We start from the raw sequence: 21,043 nt of genomic DNA, 5'->3' as shown, positions 1-21,043 counted from the left end.
CTTTTTCCATCATTCAATTAAAAACCAATGACCTAAATTACCAAATCCAAAAGACTTTTTTCAGTCCTAATTCTCCTTGCTCTTCCTATAGCTTTTGAATCGGTTGCCCCACCACTCTCCCAAACCCTTTCTGTGTGTTCTCCTTTCTTGACAATGGAGATACTATATTCTCATGGTTCTCCTCTAACTGCACTTTTCCTGTCTTCTTTATTGCCTTTCTACTCTTAGAATGCAGTTAGATGACACAATGGGCCTGCAGTCAGGAAGACCCAAGTTCAAATATAGCCTCAAACACTTATTAGCTGTTTGACCCTGGGCAAGTAAAGCATCTACCTTCCAGGGCTGTAGTAAGGATCCAATTCAATTACAACTCCAGTCTTTCCTTCAGTTATCGGAGGTTCTCTCCTTCCTTCTTTCCCTATTTTTATTCCACTAAAAGGTACTTCCTTTTTCTCCTAAGAACTTGAAAAATAAGTTAAATCCCCACTGTACACAAAATACTACTAAATCTAAACAGGTGTAAAACTAGAGTAGCTAAAAGGAGAAAATGGGCCTAAAACAGGAAAAGCTTTCAAAATACTTGACAACAGAAAGCAAAAAAGTTAGCACTTCATATATGTACGTATACATTTATATTTATACTTTAAAAATGTAAGATCTACAACCAAGCTCAACTACAGTATTTTTTTTTACTAGATTCTTCTTGCTGAAACCAGTTGCTACCCAGTACCATATTACTATTCTAATCAACTATGTAATATTTCATAATTTGAAATAAATGATGAAGTTCCAATATTTTTAAAATAGAAGTCAAATTCCCTTTATCACAACACTGATTTATAGATTGAGTGAAAAAAAGAAACACAAACCTAAGAAACGAGAAAATAAAATAAAAAGATTTGTAAAATGATGCTGATTTCTTTGACCACACATTTGTATTAGCAAAGTATATACTAAATTCAAGATCTAAGAAGGCAGGGAGATCTACATATTGTGCAAATCACAGTTGCTTTGGAACATGAATATTTATATATACAAAATGTATTTTGCTAAAGAGATTATCTTTAGCAAAGATATCTACAAGATCATTTTTCTCATAAAAATTCAAGTTTACTTCTAAATTACTGTTGAAAAAACCAAAAAGGAAATTTGTTATATTCTTTCCTCCTACTATTCAATGATTTGTTCTAAAATCAGATAACACAATAAAATATAATTTTAAAGTGATTTAAATTCAAATTAATTTGAATTTTGACTGTGCTCACATTTGTTCACAAAATATTAAAACACGACAATTTTTCTAATTAAAAATATTTAATAGAGTACTAACAGATATAGTAAACAAAAATTTCATTAGTTATCTGATCCGGGCTTAACTTATCCAGCAATATTTACTCTGAATGGACAGGTATGCTGAATATTTAGCTAGTACCAAAATGGACAATTACTTGATTTTTTTCTCTCTCCATCAATTGTTTTTGAAAGAATAAAACATTATAGCCTACACAAGAGAAACAATTCAAATGCTCCAGGCTAGAATATGTTTAATAATGTTTTAAAATGTCACATGATGATCCTATGATTTAAATGCTATTTGTATTGAGGGACACTATTAATATTAGAACTGGCTTCACTTTAAAAGAATTAAACATGCCAACTCATCATAATTAATGGCTGTAAAGATACACAAAGTATTCTGCATTCAAAATTCCATCATTGGGACACAGACTACACAAATGTTTAAACTGTCAACTAATTTAAATGCAAGTAGTTATGAAATACACAACTGTTTTAATGGAAAAAAAAATCAAAGTATCCAAAAGAATAAACCCATAGTCCTGGGTTTTCTTTGAAAATGTATTAAAATGAGCTTGTTTTCTAGGTTAGGAATCTTTAAAAGCACTCATAAAATATAAATGGGTGGGGGAGGGTACAAGGGGATAGATAAAGCTTGCTACATTATAAGGGGGACTTTCGCAAACACTAATAATAAGCCACAGACAAAATAGCAGTATAAAATATTTCCATTTTTCTGCTCAGTGTAGCATATCTTTAAGCAAGCAGCTCTTTTTGCTAAGACGCCATTTTATCAAATCTGAATCGCAGCCAAGAGCTTAGGATGCCATGCTACTGCAGCTTCTAAAATGTTATGTAATAAATTGATTTAACAGACGCACATGCTATTTACTAATTTTTTGCTGTGTTACGTCTTCCTGCTCTAATAGGGGCTGATGGGTAATGAAATACCTGAAGAAAGGTGTCGCCCAACCATCCTAGGAGACGCTACATTGTGTGCAGAGCTGCCTCTACGTCTGCATCTATGTTCGCCTGGGCTCTCAGCTTCAATATGTCGGCTTTGTACAGCATGAGCCTCATCCTGTAGGGCTGCCAAAAAAATCTCTCAGTGCAAGCGTGCTCTCAGACAACCTGCAAGCTCATTTGGGCTTTAGCTATACTGATTGGGATATGCCCTTTCTGTATATGGAGTTACCCCCACATTATTCAGTGCTAGGTTATATTAGCAACAGATGAGATTTTAAAGCTTTGATTATCTAATCACAGCTGACACTAAACCGATCTTCCTTCCTCTTTAAATTCTTCCAACTGTCAAAAACATTTTCACTTTAGGACCCAACTACAATTAACACTGTAACTGTTTTTCTTCTGTTTTTTGAAAGTCAGCCAAAACAACAACCACACACTGGCAACTGGCTGCATTCAAATAAATTCCTGCCTCCTTCACAGACTCTTTCTATACATCTATATCCTTTTCTCTTCCTCTTTCTCCAAATGACCCTAGATATTTGGCATACTATCACTGGTGGTAATATTCTAAATGAGCCCTATGTACAAACTGGCAAGTCATCAACTTCTTAATTATTTCTTTGTTTCTTCTTCCAAAAAGATCTAAGCAGCGAACATGAGAGCAAATTAATCAAAGCCTGTTTATAAATGTACAGAATGGCCACCCTAAAGAAATGATATATTTCTTTCTCATCACAGAAAAAAATAAAAGAAAAATAAATCTTTAAAAATTGCAAACTGGAGGAGTTATATGGCAGATTTGTAAAGACACTGTTTGAATAGTAAACACTATGACAGAATGACATTTTCTGGATCTCAACAGTGGCATGATTCATTGCATTTATACGGTAATAGCATGCTAATTCAGACAATCCTTTTAATATGGGTATACCAGGGTCCATGGGAATCAACACAGAGGCTAAGTGCCCTTTCTCAACTATTATTTTGTTGTAAGGCAAATGTTAAATTACCAATAAAAATACTTTTTTAGTTTCCAGAAAGATGGTCAGTTTAAAAATGTATACATTGAATGTTTTAGGTAATCTATTCTAATCACTCTCCTAATGTTGGAAACTACTGTAAAATGTAACTAACGGATGAATATTCCAGCCTCTATTTGAATATATCCAGTGAGAGAGAACTCCTTACTTTGGGAGATTATATTTGACAATTCTTTCTAACAGCTGTTAGAAAGTTCATTTTTATAGTGGGTGGGGATATGCCTCTTTATAACTTCTACCTATTGGCAGTAGTTCTGTACTCTGAAATTATGTTTAATAAATCTAATTAGTCTCTCAGCTATAATCACTCTGCTCATTTGACCCTGTCTCTGGGCTGAATTCATCCATTCATTCATAGCAGGTCTACAACAAATACTTGGTAATAGATCTACCACGCTTCATCTCCTTGTGAAATCATAGAAGCAGCTGTGCTATAGTGTAAAAGAGACCTGATTTGGTATCATAAGACCTGGGTTCAAATCCCAGTTCTGTCACTTACTACCTGTGTGATATTGGGCACATCACTTAATTTCCCTAAGACTAAGTTTTCTCATCTATAAAATGGGCATAATAAATTAAAATGCATTTATGTGCCTACTACGTACCAGATTTATAACAGAAACTGGGGATACAAAGGAAAAAAATGAAATAGCTCCTGTTCTCAAGGAGTTCACTATTCATTTATTCATTTATTTATTTATTTATTTATTTATTCATTCATTCATTTATATTTTTTTGGCTAGGCAATGGGGTTAAGTGACTCGCCCAGGGTCACACAGCTAGTAAGTGTTATGTGTCTGAGGCCAGATTTGAATTCTGGTCCTCCTGAATCCAGGGCCAGTACTCTACCCACTGTGCCACCTAGCTGCCCGAGTTTACAGTTTATTATTGGAAATAACATGTACTTATAACACAAAATAAATACAAGATAATTTTTTTGAGGGGGAGGGCACTAGTAACTGAAGGGGGCAGGGGAATCAGGAAGGGCCTCTTAAAGAAGTAGGGCTTGTACCTAATATTTAAAGAAACAAGGGACACTAAAAGGCAGAGATGAGGATAGGATAAATCCCAGATACAGATAACAGACAGTGAAGAATAGCAAGAAGTCTAGACTACAGAGCAGTGGAAAAGGCATAATGAATAATTAAGCTGGGAAGTTTTGTTGGGGCTTTCCAGTCCCAGAGGGTTGAGTAGAGGACAGAATATAAGAATGTATGCAAACCATACATTTATAAACCATAAAGTATTATGCAAATGCCAGCTGCTATTATTAACATTCCCAGTTCCCTCAACTGTTTTTATGATATGATTTACAGAACCCCTACCATCCTTAGTAACTTTCTCCTGAATGTTTTCCAGTCAGACAATATGCCTATTAAATCTCAGAACTGGATGTGATAAAGCAGAAATTAAAATCAAGCATCTCTTGATTCCCTGTCTACTGTGATGAGCAACCCCTTGTTAGAAGATTTGTCTGTACTTAAAAAAAATTCCTGCATGCCATCAAGTAATCTCTATGGTGAAAAAGTTACTAACTTAATCATTCTTAATGGCCTAAAAATAATTTTGTCAAATTGGTGACCTATTAGGCCAGACTGTTTTACACTATTATCAAAATTTCACTTTAGCATAAATTTTATTGAACCTTAAAATCTGGACATAAATCCTGAAAACAACATTGTTATTTTCACTATCATCATAAAATCAACAAAGCTATTTCAACAAAATGGTGCTCAAAGGTTCTGATAATACATTATTAGATGTTGCCAATATCTGAAAAGCCAGTGATGATAGGATATAAAACCATCCAAAAAAATGAAAGAAATAATCTTAATTCAGGATTTTGTGAAGTAAAGAATAAGAACAAAATTTCTGTTGGTTCTCAATGTTTCTGAAACATATAATAAGTTTACTAAATATTTATTCTCGTATTCTCTAGCCAATTTTTCCCCTCATATTATAACAAACAGAATTTAACAGTAGCTGCAGGTAAGCAGGGGATAGCCTATAAAGGAAATGGAGATTTGTTTTTGTCCCAACTCAATCTTGCATTTCCTGTCCCTGTTACATATTTCTAAGATATATGGGAAGATAATGGTCATTAAGTAGAAAATTTAAAAAAAATATGTGGGAAATCAAGAAATAAAAAAAGTGGCAGCTCTATGCTTGTGTGCCAAATTAGATACAAACATAATTACTGTATTATTTCCTACACCTGGATTTTTCTAAATGCCAAATACAGTGAAGAACATAATGAACATAACGAACAAGTTGTACTGAATTTAATAGGGACATAATGTTATATTAAAGAATAACAAATCCCACAAATATTAAACCTAAAAAGACAATTCAATTCAGTAAAAATCAAACAACTATTCAGAGTGAGGAAATATATGGTGTTTATGCCTTGGAACAAAAAGATCAGGTTGAATCAAATGTGAGTGATATTATCATGGTCAAATGAATACAACCTATATTATGGCATGTATAAATAAGAGTATTGATGGGAAAGTATACTAAATAATTCTACTGTAATTAAATGCTGAGGTGGGGAACTGGGTGAACAGACAACCCAGGAAAACAGAAAGCAAAAAAATATGATCATAATACTGTTTTTTGTATTTCTTTTGAGGGATTATAAAAGAAAAGGCCCTTTAAGAAGACTTAAAGTTACTAGATTTTGATGTACTTGATATGCAAATTAACAGCAAAAACTTTGATTCACAAATATTTTAGAAGTGTGCTTGATTAATTCCAATTCTCTGTAGAGGATTTACTCCAAAGAGTGGAGGTCTTTTTCTCGGTATTTTATCATTTTATAGGAACCATCAGCATTCAAGCTGTCCATCATCTATTATCCATTGCTTTCAATTCATTATTGGCCCATTTCCATTTCTGATCATATATTTCTTGGATAACACTTTTTTTTGTGCACATCATTGCTTGTAATATGCTGTAGCCTATTTAAGTCTGAATATTTTTCCACCATAATATTCACAGGGAGGCAGATAAGGATGTTGGACCTGGAGTTATGAGATGAGTTTAAATCCCACCACATCTCCTGCAACCACGAGCAAACAGCCCTGATAAAATGGGGGATAATATTACTTGCATTATCTACTACCCAGGGTTGTTGCAAAGAAAACATTAAGTGTAACACATATGTAAGTAGCTGTTATATTATGATCTACAAACACACACAATTCTCTCAGAAAACTATATATGCAACTAATTTTTTTTTTACAACATCGGTATTCTAGCATTTATGATATTTAACTAAGTTGTACAAATGGGACACACAGGAGTGTAAATGTCTGCAAACACTTTAGAGTAGATAGTGAAGCACTCCCAATGTGGGGGGATGCAAACTTTTAAACATTTAACATAAACCAACATTTAAACTTTTAAATATAAGTAATATTATTCCTTGGTTGACTTATGCTGCACAACTTTTTCAAGCCATGAAAAAGGAAGTTGCAATTCCCCTAAACTTTTATTAAACATTAATTCTTCCCACAAGTGCCCTAATTTCAACTAAGGCTATTACATTGCCGAAGAACTCAGATCTACTCCTAAAGAATATCAATCCAATGATACGATGTGGCTATCGTGTTTAGTGAGTGCCCTTTAAGGACACCAAAACCTAGATAAGGAGGATCTATATACAGTAACTCCTGGGTAAAGAGCAGACAGAAAAAGCAGTTGAAGTGAAATAGCTTCAAGAGATTATCCTTCCTGGTCACATGACAACTCTGAATTTCATTCATCTCACTAGAAATAGTCTACTGACAGTTTCTTAGGGATAAGGCAATCATCCGTCCCCTGCTTGGTTAATCCATTCTTCATTCTGTTAACCCATAAGCTTCAACAGCTAGAAAAATCAGATATAAAAATGAAATTGTATTTTATATGATCAACCTGAAAATATACCATGTGTCAAATTCTGTTACAATAAATATAAATTTCTATATAACAGAAAGATGTCCAAGTTCTAGCTGATGGCTTACCTACTTCAAGCAATAGCTGACACAAAATTTCAGTTCAACTTTCTGGACAGTACCTTGAAATTCACATTAAAATAATTTGACCTGAATGTGAATTCATCTGTTGACCTGCAATGTGTAAAATAAAGTTTAGAGAACACTTCTCATCTTGGAAGACCAATTTAAAATATAACAGTGTATTAAGAGAACAGACCATAATGTGGTACCAAAATGTTATGGCTAATTTAGTAATTTTTTTCTAAGAAACCCTACTACTTTACAAAAAGGAAGTGAGTCCACATTAGTCATGTAGACTGCAGGATCATAGATTTTTAGAAGAGACATTAGAAGCCATCTGATCTAACTCTTTCAATTTACAGATCAATTACTCAACCAATATTTATTAAGCACCTATTATGTGCCAGGCACTGTGCTAGGCACTATGGATATGACCAAAAAAAAAAAAAAGATATAGTCCCTGCTCTCAAGAAGCTTACACCATATAAGTGATATACATATACATATATAAGGATAGGTAGAATAAAACCAAATAAATACAAGATATTTATTTATAAAGGATGGAATGCACTAGCATTTGAGTGGGGTCGGCAATCAGAAGCATTTATGTTAGAAGGTGGTGCTTGAGATGGGTCCTGAAGGAAGTGAGAGATTCTATGAAGTAGATTACAGTCCAAGCATGGAGGACAGCCAGTGCCAACACAGTGACAGGAGAGCTGTACACAGGAACTGAGGAATACAGAAAAGGTCAGTTGGGCAAAACTATAGACTACATAAAGGGCATTAGTGTATAGTAAGGCTGGAAGGATAAGTTGGGGCCAAGTTGTAAAAGAGCTTTGAATGCCAAATAGTAGAGTTTATATTTTATTCTAGATAGAGAGCTAGTGGAAATCGAGTAGGGGGAATGACATATCTATGCATAAGGAAACTCACTTTAGCAGCTGAGTGGAGGATGAAATGACATGATAAAAGACTTGAGGCAGGGAGATCAATTAGGAGGCCATTGCAATAGTTTAGTTGAGATGTGATGAGGTCCTGAACTTAGGTGGTGGCCATGTGAGTAATGAGAAGGGGACAGAAAGATGTCAGAGATGTGGGAGGTATAAGCAGCAAAAGTTAGCAATTAAGTACATGATGAGGAAGGAAGGAAACAAGCATTTATTAAGTGCCTATTAAGAGCCAGGCACTTTGCAAAGCCCTTAACAAATATCCTGTTTGATCATCACAAAAACCCTGGGAGATAGGTAGCTATTATTATCATCTCTTTTTATAGCTGAAGAAACTGAGGCACAGATTAAGTGATTTCCCAGGGTCATATAGCTAGTTAAATGTCTAAGGCTGGATTTGAACTCAGGTTTTCCTGACTACAGACCCGATGTTCTATCTACTGCGCCACCTACTATGCCTCATGAAGGTTATAAATCTGGAAGATGGCAGTGCCCTTATCAGAAATAGAAAAGTTTAGTGTGAGAAGGGCAGGTGTTGGAGGAAAGATATTGAGTTCTGTTTCAGACACGCTGAAAAGTCCAGAGACATTAAGGGTATAAGTGCAATTCAAGTAAGCAGTGAGTGGCAGATCTACCCTTCAAAATCGGGTCTCAGGTTCCAAATTCAGTACTCTTTCCACTACACTTTTAAGTCTTTTAAGATTACCAAGACATTAAGTAAATGTGAATTTGTAATTTTGCTTTAGATTCTTATCTGTTCAAACTGCTCTATATTCCTTAGCATCTAACATGTGGCTTAGTAAGGAAAATTCTTGGTGGAGTCAAGACAGATAAACTTGTCTTTACTTAACTAAACAAGTATTTATCAAGTGCCTGCTACATGCCTAGCATTGTCCTAGGTGCTAAGAAGTTTAAGAACTATAAGACAGCATTTCAAGATGCTCACAAAGCTGCAGTGATCAGACTAATTCAATAAAACAATAAAGCAATATATGGGTTTGAAGACTGGGAAAAGAAGAGAAAGAATTACAGTTTGCGGAAACAGTGAAGGAAAGAATAGGTATGGCACTGGTCCTGCTACAGTAAAGAGATAGATTTGTATTTTTAGGTGCAGAAAGGTTAGACAGGTAGACTGGAATCAGATAATAGAGCGCCTTAAAAGGCTGGCGGGAATATTTGTTACTTTTTGCCATCTTAAATATACACACAGACACAACTCTTTCTGTTACCTCATACCCTCCCAACTATCTATCCCCCATTTTTCCTAATTCCATGTCTAAAACAGAACTCCTCTTTCCCACAAAATCCATACTTCTTCTGAGCTTCCCTATGCCCTATCAAAGGTACAACCATTCAAGCCCTTTATAAACTGGCTCCAATCCAATATAGCTTTCCAGATTCATTACACGTTATTCCCTTTCATCACCTCTATGGTTCAAATTGTCCTCACTGTCCCTCATACACAATCCTCCAGTTCCCATTTCTGTATCTTTGAACAGGCTATCCCCCATTGTGGGGAATACACTCTTTTCTCCTGGGCTCAAAGACCAGCTGAAGCATCATCTTCTACATGAGGCCTTTCCAAATCCTCCCACCTTTTAGTTTCTTCCCCTTTAATTATCTTGTATGTAATGTATTTAATCTGTTTATATGGTTGTATATGTACATGTTGTCTCCCCTGATAAAACATATGTTTCTTGAGTGGGGAATGTTTCTTTTTTGTCTTCCTAACGAAAGCACCTAGCAGAGCACTTTGGCACAATAAAAACCACTTAATAAATGTTGACTGATAGCTGAATTTCACAAAAATGTCACATTCATTTGCCTTTATCTCTTCTTACTCATTCCTAAATATCTTACAATCTCTTTTCCACTCCATACCTAATAAAACTACTCTCCCAAAGATCACTACTGACTATCTTTTCTCAGTCTCTATCTTCCTTGACTTCTATAGAATCTGATACTCCTGTTTGGTTACCTGTCAGTAAAAAAACAAAACCAAAACAAAACAAACTTCCTAACAACTACTACTGTTAAAAGAGTGAAATGGGTTATCTGAGGAACTGTTGAGTCTCCTTCTTTGTTAAGTCTTTCAGCAGAGCCTGGATGACCACATTACAGGTATGTTACAGTGGGCATTTCTTTCAGGTATGGGTTGGACTAGATGGCCACTGAGGTCCCTTCTAATACTCAGATTCTTGGATGTGGAGTTGAAGCCCAGATCTCTTACTTACTAAGTGACCAGGGGCAAGTCTCGTAACTTCTCTGGATTTCAGTTTTCTAATACATAAAATAAGGGGATTGGGTTAGATGACTGCTAGAGCTCCTTCTAGCTCTAAATCTATGCTCTTAGACTGGAAGGGCTGGACTTAATAAACCGTGGTCAAAATATGGGAGAAAGTAGCAGGGTGACAGTATGGCATGAAGGAGCACTAACCTTATAGTCAGATGACCTTGGTTCAAATCCTACCTCTGGTACTTACAAGTATTTTCATCTATAAAATGAGGGAGTACTTTTTGCTTCAGCAAATGGAAACTGAATAATGCTGTTTAGCCAAGCAAAAAAGCCCTCATCATTTCCAGCCCAGTAATGAATGACTAAGGTACTGATGCTGGGATGGTGGTGGCAGCTTCCATGACATTTCATTCCAAATATGGAAGTGTAAGGACTGGTGTTTGTATTAGGGGATTCTTTCCCTTTGGGGAACTTATAGTTGGCACTGTAGTCCCATTCTATGATGAATGATTAGGCACATTCAGAAAATACTTAAGAGTTAAGCACTTGGCTTGACGTCTCTAGGTCCCTAGAAGTCCAGACCTTTGTGTTACTTTGTGAAAGTCAATTAATTTCTTTAGGCCTTGGGTCCTAAATTATAAAATGAGGGTGTTAAGACTAGATGACCTTCAATGTCCCTTTAACTCTAAAATTACAATTTTATCTTCCTCCTTGAAAAAATACCAATAAACTGCCAATTGGGCATGTATGTTAGTAAGGGTAGAGAAACAAGGCATCCAGAGGGAGAGACAGAAAGAAGCATGCACTAGGTCAGTCAAAAACCGTATTACATACCAAGGCCGCTATCCTGACCAATCCTTTCCCTTAGACCTTGGTGGGGACAATCCAGGACCCTGAGCCCAGGAACTCCAGGAATTACAGTCATCCATGAAGGAATAAACCCTCCTGGAAAAGGAGTCTACCATCAAAATCACCAACTTTATATCAACTTCCATGCATAAGGTAATCAAGCCCAAGAGCCTTGTTTAGAGCAGCACTGAGACTACTAGACCTAGTTTCAGCCTAGCCCCTGCAAAGGGAGGTAACCCTCGTGAAGATGTGAACAGCAAATTCCTTTGCAGGTACTGTAGGCCCCTGCCTTCATAGCAGTCTTAGCTACTGTAGATTCATTAAAGAAAGTTTTCAGGGGCAGCTAGGTGGCGCAGAGGATAGAGCACTGGCCCTGAAGTCAGGAGGACCCGAGTTCAAATCCAGTCTCAGACCAAACATTTGACACTTGCTGTGTGACCCTGGGCAAGTCACTTAACACCAACTGCCTTTAAAAAAATTTTAGAAAAAAAAAAAGAAAGTTTTAACCATCAAAGTCCTTGGCATTGTGAAATGATTAACATTAAAAATGGAAATGATATTTATAAATGGAAATTACGTTACATTACATGCAACACTACTCTAAGGACCACTGGGTCTTTGCATGTGACTTACAGCTGAAGCCACATAAATGTGTAGTCTCCTCCTATTAGAATGTGAGCTCCTTGAGAGCAAGAACTGTCTTGATTTTTAAAATCTGTATCCCCAAGTATAGCACAGTATTTAGCATGTAGTAAGAACTTGACATTTTTTTCTTTTATTCATTCATTCATTCATTCATGCATTTATTCAATCATCCATACATCCATCCATCCATGACACTGTTCTCTCTGGATTTTCTTCCTTTGACTAATATTTCTTAGTTAGCTCCCCTCCCTATCCTCACTCCCAAATATAAGCATTTCCCAAGTTTCTCTTACTGGCTTTTTCCTTCTGGGGGTGCTAGGTGGCACAGTGGATAGTGCAGGGCCTAAAGTCAAGAAGACCTAAGTTCAAATACTGCCTCAGACACTTACTATCTGTATGACTCTGGGCAAATTGCCTAATCTCTGTGTGCCCAGTTTTTTCATCTGTAAAATGGGGATTATAATAATACCTACCTTGCAGAGTTGCTGCAAGGATCAAATAAGATAATATTTGTTAAGCACTTAGCACAGTGCCTGGCACACAGGAAACACTGTATAAATGTTAGCTATTCTTATTCTTGTTGTTGTTATTGGATTTCTTTTCTTTTCACTACATTCTCTGCCTTAGTGGCATCATCAATTTCCACAGATTTCTCTCTCCACTTTGAAGGAGGTGACTATATCTCCATATTACTGTAACTGTCCTTTCTTTAAATCCTCAGAGCCTCAAAATTCCAAATACCAGGCTTGAATATCTTATGTAAATACTATCCCCCCTCTGACCCTTAGCTCCTAATCCTGTAAAATTAGCATGATGCTAGATGTCTTGGGTTCCTTCCAATGCTAAGTTTTTATGCTTCTATGAATGTAACTGAAAAAAAATTTTTTTTCCCTTGAAACACACTCTTCCTCCTGTTTGCTATTTCTGTTTGTTACCATTCTCTTAGTCATCTAAGAATGCAAATTCTCAGTTTTGGTTTACTCATATCCAACCTGTTGCAAAATCCTGTCAATTCAACCTTTGACCTCTCATATCTCTTTCCAAGACCCACTGCTACAACTCTAGGTTTTTTTTTTATTACATTTTGCATGAACTACTCCAATGCCTTCCTAACTAATCCTTTCCATCCCCCCCATCTATCCAATATTCTATAGTCAGACTAGTCTTCCTCTAACTCTATCATTTAACTACTGTGCATCACTCTGCCCACCTCCACACTAAACTTTACATTTTACAGAATTAAAAAGTCCAGATTCTTTGGCCTGGTATTCAAGGCTCTAGACAATCTAGCCTCCATTTTCCTTTCTAGAACTTCCCTTCACACTGTATTCTATGATAATGGCATAATGGATTTTGAGTCAGAGCAACTGAACTCAAATCCTGGCTCTGTTGCTTACTATATGACCTTGAGGAAGTCATTTAATTTATCTTGGTCTCAGTTTCCTCATTTGTAAAATGAGGGTATTGAACTAAGTAGCCTCTAAGGTCCCCCTTCAGCATCAAATCCATGATTCTATGATACAGTAAAACTGTGCTACTCATTCTCTGAAAACCTTCTGTACCTTCCTGCCTCTATGCTTTTGTTGACACTCTAATTATTTAAGTGGAATTTAGAACTGGGTAGGTTTAGTAACAATGAGAAAGTAAAATTAAAATATCCAAAAGGCAGAGAAATGGAACTAGAGCTCAAAGAATCAGAAAACTGAAAGGGAAAATTTAAACCATTTAGATGAATAATCTAACTCCTTCATTTTATAGATGAGGTTGATGCTTAAAGAGAATAAGTAGCTGACCGATGAAGAGATGAGACTAGAATTCAGTACGGAACTTGATTTCTATCACTGTTTTCATCACACTACATTACCCCAGATTTGCAAGTTGTTAGGTTGAGAGATTAAGTCGTAAGGATGAATTTCCCAAGGAAAAAAAGTGTAGAAAGCTGTAAAACACGTTGTTGTCTGTTGTTGTTGAATCATGACCCATCTGGCAAAGATACTAGACCGATTTGCCATTTCCTTCTCCCCCTCATTTTACAGATGAGGAAACTAAGGCAAACAGGTTAAGTGACTTGCCCAAGGCCACATAGCTTACCAAGTGTCTGAGGCTGGATTTGAACTCACAAAGGAGGATGAAGTCCTCCTGATTCCAAGCCCAGTGCTCTATCCACTGTAACACCTAGCTGCCCCATAAAACACTTAGTCACAGTGCATAAGAGGAGATACCAACACTGTTAATCTATTCTGAGACCAGTTTACTATCTTTCTGCAGAACCCATCCAAGATACATATATATGGTGGTCTAACTTAACAGGCTGCATATCTAGTTTAGCTCTGTGCCATGGTCTGGTCTATGTTTTTCATCTATTTTGTTTTTTGAGTATGGATGGTTAGACTCATCCTTGGTATTGATAGAGGTTTTTCTGAGGAGGTGTAGAATACTAAGGCTTGAGACAGCCAGGTGGCACAGTGGATAGAGCACTGGCCCTGGAGGACCTGAGTTCAAATGTGACCTCAGACACATAACACTCACTAGCTGTGTGACTCTGGGCAAGTCACTTAACCCCAACTGCCTCACCAAAAAAAAAAAAATACTAGGGCTTATTGAATTAACTACATAGTCATCTGTAAATAAGAGTATTTGGAAAACTTGATGTTTGTTTGGACCTTATGAATGATAATTTCCATGATACTGGAAAAGAGGTGAATTTTTAAATGCATTTTTATTAAATAGATTGACTTCTTCCCATATAAGCTCAAACACAGACTAGCTTTTCACAAACTAGAAAAACTGGAGGTGAATATACAACTACCACCTTATCAGAAATAAAATGAAATACCAATAACATCGAGCCAGTATTTAGAGTACTCTGATTTTATATTAGTTTTTTTCTTCACTTTTGGTGGGACAACAGCCATGTGTTCCTTACTTTTGGCTGTCTTCCTTCACTGGAAGTGAATTTGAATCTGAGAGGGTTTTTTTTGGGGGGAAGAAGCTTAGCACAGATAAATTCTTAATTTTATGAAGTGTACACCAGGGAGAGATAAAATTAAAAAAACAACTATAAGCCAATATTTTTAACATTGATAAAAAAAATACCGCTCTTTCTCAGATCCCTGGGAAACAGCCTGTGCAATAGGACTGATAGAAGATGGATTGTCATATGAAGTTTACGCCATTTTTTACAGACAAAATTGATTTTTATGTTTAATATGTATTTCTTTAATGTCAAAGAATGAAGTAGGCACCTCTTTTCCTAGAAAATTACATTTTACTTTTAAAGATAAAAGTTAAGGTGCTCTATGTGAATACTGAAAAACGTATTTTTCTTTTTTTTTTTTTGTTTGTTTTTTTGTTTTTGGGTAGGCAATGGGGTTAAGTGACTTGCCCAGGGTCACACAGCTAGTAAGTAGTATGTGTCTGAGGCTGGATTTGAACTCAGGTCCTCCTGAATCCAAGGCCGGTGCTCTATCCACTGCACCACCTAGCTGCCCTAAAAAATGTATTTTTCAAGGGAGAAGATTAACAATAACTTTCTTTTCTGACAAATATTTTACTGAATATTTAAACAATACTGCTAACTAATCAAATTACTATGGTATGATTTGGGGTCATATGACATAATAGGTTGAACGCCTTGAAAGTAGAGGGTAAAAAAACTAGGAAAACTTGTGTTCAAGTCCCACCTCTGACACATAATGGCTGTGTGACTCTGGGCAAGTTACTTAACCTCTCAGTGCTCTAGGCAATTTTCTAATACTATAACTTGCAAAGAAGGTACCTATTGGCACTAGTAGAGGGAGTTTCCTTACCTTATATGAATGAAATCACAGGTCTTATTCCTATCCCTATAGTTTAGGATAAATGGGAACCAAAGATTTCTTTTTGTTTTATTTTTTTCAGTTTTCAAGATGAATGTGTTAAATCCAAAACAGACTACGTGTGAATAGAAACTATTAAACTCCACTAATATTCTACTGAAAGCTACACTCAAGGATACTAAGTAATTATTATATTTGAATAGAATCTGTGCAGAGCTGAGTAAACAGCATTACATTCTTGAATGATTTATATATTATTGCTACCATTAATATAATTACTTCTTTTTTTTTGGGGGGGTGAGGCAATTGGGGTTAAGTGACTTGCCCAGAGTTGCACAGCTAGGACGTGTCAAGTGTATGAGGCCAAATTTGAACTCAGGTCCTCCTGACTCCAGGGCCAGAGCTCTATCCATTGCGCCATCTAGCTGCCCCAAATAATTATTTCTTACATTTTCTCCTCTTCATTCATTCACCAGTCATTGATGAAAATCCCCTATATAAGAGGAATACAAATGACAAGTTAGGGATGAAAAAAGGGATAAAGACTCCTAATGAATCCCAGGTCAGTTTTGAAATGGCTGTTTATGTTTTTATGCCAGTTCAAGGTTCTCCACAAAATTTAAAAGCAGCCTAAAATGAACAATAAATGACATTGACATGATTTATGAAACCACTCTTTAAAATGCCAATCTAATAGGAGAAATCTGCTTGCTTAGTTACATATTTGACTTTTATCCAGTTCAGTCCATGCACTTTCTACTCTAGGACCTCTGCCTATAGTTATCTTCCAGCAATTTTAATCATATTTTGGGAAACAGAAAAAAAAATAAGCACACACTATAAGTCTTAAACATTATCTTTCTCTATAACATCACCCTCAGTGACGACATAAGCATTATTTGAACAAAAACAGGAAGAGACATTAATTTATGGAGCCAAATTTCAATGGACCTACTTTTACAAGAAGTAAAGTTTTAAAAGATTTTTAATAAAGTAATCAGAAAAATGCAAACTTTCAATGTGAATGATTATGTAGGCAATATTTGTAGATAACTCAAATTATCTTCAAATACAGCTATCTTTAAAGGTGAATAATTCTTCATCAATCTTGACTTTTGTCTCGTCACTGGACTTCAATGACTTAGAAATCCATTTCTTTGATGACCAATTCTTTGCTTATTATCTAAGGAACAATGAAATAAGAATGAAAATTTTAAAACTGCTAAGTTTAATTTAACATAAGTTTAAAGTTAAGTGATCCTTGCCTAAATAGCACATCCATGACTTGAGACTTGTCTAAGTAACTGAGTAAAATGTACTTAAATTTCAAATATTTTTAAGTAGCTCATTCCTAGAAATCATGAAACCAATAAACAGTACAGAATTCTTTCTCAATTAAAAGAATCTGAGGATAAGTGGTTTTCAAAGGGTTTACAATCTAGTTGTAGGATTAAGATATTCAGATAAGTTTTTGGTAATTTTCAGGAAAAGTACACTAGTATCTGGGGGATCAGTATAGGCTTGTTGTAGGAAGTGATACTTGAACTGAGTTTTCCAGAAGTTAGGGATTCTACAAGGCATAAGCGAGAAGAGAGGACATACAGGCATGAAAGTAGGAATGGGGATGATAAGCATTTATATTGCACTCGCTATGTGCCAGACACTGTGCTTTTTGCAAAGATTATCTTGTTTGATCCTCACAGCAATGACCTGTAAGGTGGAAGCTATTATCCCCATTTTAAAGTTGAAGAAGCTGAGGCAAACAGAGGTTAAGTAACTTGCCCAGGGTCTCACAGCTATTATGTGTCTGAGGCTGGATTTGAATTCAGGTCTTCCTGACTCCAGGCCTCATATTTTAAGCCTATGCAAAGGTAACAAATGACAAGGAAAAACATGACAACTACTCTAGACTGAGCATAGCATATACATTCATAAGCTTGATGAAAATAAGCTTGCATTAGAAGACTGTAGGGAAAAAAATGAATAACTTTGTATCTTCTCATTAACTAATGTTATTTTAGAAAACCAAAGAAATGCTACTGCCTCTGTGTTTAGGCTCTCAACTTCTTTCTCCTTGACTTCTATAATAACATTCTAACTGATCTCTCCACCTTTAGCCTTTCTCTATTTCCAAAGTCAACCTTAGCATTACTGCCTGAGTAATTCAAAGTACGGTGACATCAATTCCTTGTCCTAAGAACTTCAGTGGGATCCTCACTGTTTACTACATAAAATGCAAATTCTTTAGCCTGGCATTCAAGGACTCCCACAATATGGCTTGAACCTACCTTTCCAGGCTTATCAAATATTACTCCTATTGACACTGTATGTTTTAGCCAAAATGGACTAATGACCACCCTAACTTTTGCTCTACCATTCTTAGTATTTGCTTTGGTGGGGGTTAAAAGATCTTTTCCCTCCATCTACTTTCCTCCCTTCCAGATGCAACTCAAGTGTCACTTTTAAAAAGTTTTCCATTAACCCACCAGTTTGTCCCATCTTGAATTTTTTATGCCACTCTATTTGAACTTATAACTTGTATCATAGTTATTTATTACAGTGTACATCACATTGCAAGCTTGTCAAGGATAAGAAGGACTAGATAATTTCATATATTCCCAGAGCCTACCATAGTGCATGGCAAATAGTAGGTACTTGATAAATGCTGAATTGAATGCTAATAATTTATTTTTTTCTATAAACCCAATAACTAACAAAATTTTTTATACATCCTAAAATGAATGTGCAAAATTTTACAACAGAACTACTGACTGCTAGTCAATAATTTCTATATTGCTCTGAATATATAGACTAAAGGGAAGTAAAAAGAGAAAAAAAAACCCAACTTCTTTACTATACAAATTATTTAAAAGTTTAACTTGGTCAGGAACAAGTATATTTTTTCTTTGGTTAACAGACATTAAAATGTCAAAATATGCTTTAAAGTTTATTGGAAATTAATTTAAAAAATAATTAAAAAAATTTTTTTGCATAGGTAAAGTATGATTGCCTTAAGACTTCTGCTTCTCATTTGAAACACAAGTTTTAAGAAATCTTACAAGAGACACGACAAAAAAAATTTTTCTTCCACATTTCTGTGTGACCACTAAGCTATCAACATACTTAAAATTCAGGGCCTATTAGATTTAACTATTGCTGTCATATTGTTGACACTGTTAAAAAAAACCACAGCTGTTAATTTCTTTATTCAGTTTCTTGTTTACTTTGTAAACTAATGCTAATGTAGGTCATATTATATTTCTACTACTTAACTCAATTTATAGAGTATATACATTACAATGAGATTATGGTTTGTAGTTGATTAGGTATTTTACTGGGGCATGAAGGCATAGAATAAAAAGTATAAAAACTGAAATATTTAGCCATAGCTAATTGAAGGTAAATAAAAAGTGAAGATAAGCTGAAATTATCATTCAAGTAAACAGAAAAACAATGTTTATACAATTTTCCAAGACTCACATAATACAAAATATTATGTTTATTTATTATGTTATGCAGCAAAAAGTATAAAGGCTATTCTGAGATTATCAGAATGTCCTGTTATATAAAAAACTTACCTGACTGGAGTTTACTTGGATGATGCTGTCCACCTGCTCCTGTTAGAGGAGGAGGACTTGCCCCTGCTTGTCCAGTACCTTGTGTTGGGCTTACACTGGTAAGAGTCCCAGGAGGTAATGGCTGACCTCTTTTTAATAGCTGCTTCTGTTCTTGCTGGCGGAAACGTGGAGGCACCTCACGAGGCAGGTAACGGGATGCAGCTGGCTGCTGGCCATTGGCAGATGCACGGTTTGCCATTGCTGCTATTGGTGATAGTGCTGGTGGAAGTACTGGTACTGATACCAGCAGGTTGGGGCTGGCTTGAACTGGTCTTAGTAGGTTCTGGCACTACAAGGAATGAAACAAAAAAAGCCCTAAATTTAAATATGGTCTCATGAAAAAATGAGAAACAATTACTATTATAATATAGTGGAAACAGTCATGATCTTGTACCCCGGTTTCTTGACGGCAATTCCATTCTTGCTACTGGTTTCTTCAGTAAAATGAGGGGCTTAGACTAGCTTATCTCTTAAGTATCTTTCAGCTTTAAAGAATTCTAATGCAATGATCATGAAAAACAAGTTTGCAAAAGTTTAATTAGAAGTTTAAAGAAGACTGGTCAGAAAACCAATTAAGCAAAATCATTCTGAGATCACTTAAAGACAGAAATGAAAAGTCAACAAATGGGTGAAAAATGGAAAAGATATGTGGAGTTTTATAACAAATTCTTTTCTATATTAATGATAGAGGGACCACCACATTTAGATTATAACATTATCGTGTCTGGTATGCTGAATGAGGAAGAAGAAATGGCACTAAAGAAAATAAGGACAGGAAAAGCACACCACTCTTGTATTTCCCCCACTATTTCTTCCTTCATTCACATCATATGAAGAAATAATCCTTTTTTGCTGAGCCAAACACCTCTTCATGATTCCTTGATCATATCCCATTCTATTGTCTCTAGCAGAAATTGTCCCCTCTACCACCCCCACTTTGGCTAATCTTTAAACTCTATTTATTGGCCCCTTCCCTGCTGCCTGCAAATATGATCATGTAAGTCTTCCCCATCCTTATAAAATCTTCCCTTGAGCCAGTCATCAATTCTAACTCTTGTCCCAAAAATGCATCATCTTTAATATCATTTCCACTAACAAAATCATCTGTTTCTGATGTTGAATCATTTGATAGTATCAACAGCTTTGGTGGTGAGGATGTATGTGTGTGTGTGTGTGTGTGTGTGTGTGTGTGTGTGTTAAAATCACGCAAGAATTTAACAGAAATACCTTTGCCCCAAAACATATAATTATAAATAGCAAATGATATATAGAACAGGAAGACATGTAGGTCTGCCAGTCATACACACAGTCCTTCACAGGACGATGTCTAGCACAAAAATCAAATGCAAGAGGGATTTCCTATGGACAGTAAAACTCTCTGTGTTCTTTTTTTTTTTTTGCAGATAACATTACGTTAATTGCTTCAATTCCTAGAACACTGCAAGTTCTCTTTAACGGCCTCACAATTATTCAAAAGTGTTCATCCTAAGAAAAAAAAATTAAGCAGATGAAGAATAGTATTTAGATACACAGTCTATAGAGCTAATACATCAATATGTGCAGGCAGACAATAACTTGGGTCCAGAAAAGAAGGAAGAAAATGAGCTAAACTGTATGTAGAAAAT

At 35.6% G+C, this 21,043-nt stretch overlaps 1 protein-coding gene across 12 annotated transcripts in view; it reads right to left on the bottom strand.

The window, feature by feature from the left end:
* Nucleotides 1–21,043, bottom strand: part of TNRC6C (trinucleotide repeat containing adaptor 6C) — a 241,136-nt gene that overhangs the window by 110,751 nt on the left and 109,342 nt on the right. For 9 of the 12 annotated variants that reach the window (XM_020965929.2, XM_020965932.2, XM_020965930.2 and 6 more), the window contains 2 exons: nt 19,380–19,707; nt 2,248–2,385 (listed from right to left, as the gene is read on the bottom strand). In XM_020965929.2, the coding sequence (XP_020821588.2) occupies nt 2,248–2,385; nt 19,380–19,707 (466 nt within the window). Of the gene's footprint in view, nt 1–2,247; nt 2,386–7,312; nt 7,418–19,379; nt 19,708–21,043 lie in introns of those variants that run through there. The other 3 variants (XM_078155815.1, XM_078155817.1, XM_020965933.2) reach the window with 2 other exon arrangements.

The sequence above is a fragment of the Phascolarctos cinereus genome, unplaced genomic scaffold, assembly GCF_003287225.1.
Source record: "Phascolarctos cinereus isolate Bilbo 61053 unplaced genomic scaffold, phaCin_HiC Scaffold_5;HRSCAF=322, whole genome shotgun sequence".
NCBI lineage: Eukaryota > Metazoa > Chordata > Mammalia > Diprotodontia > Phascolarctidae > Phascolarctos > Phascolarctos cinereus.
This window is presented reverse-complemented; position numbering and strand designations above follow the sequence as displayed.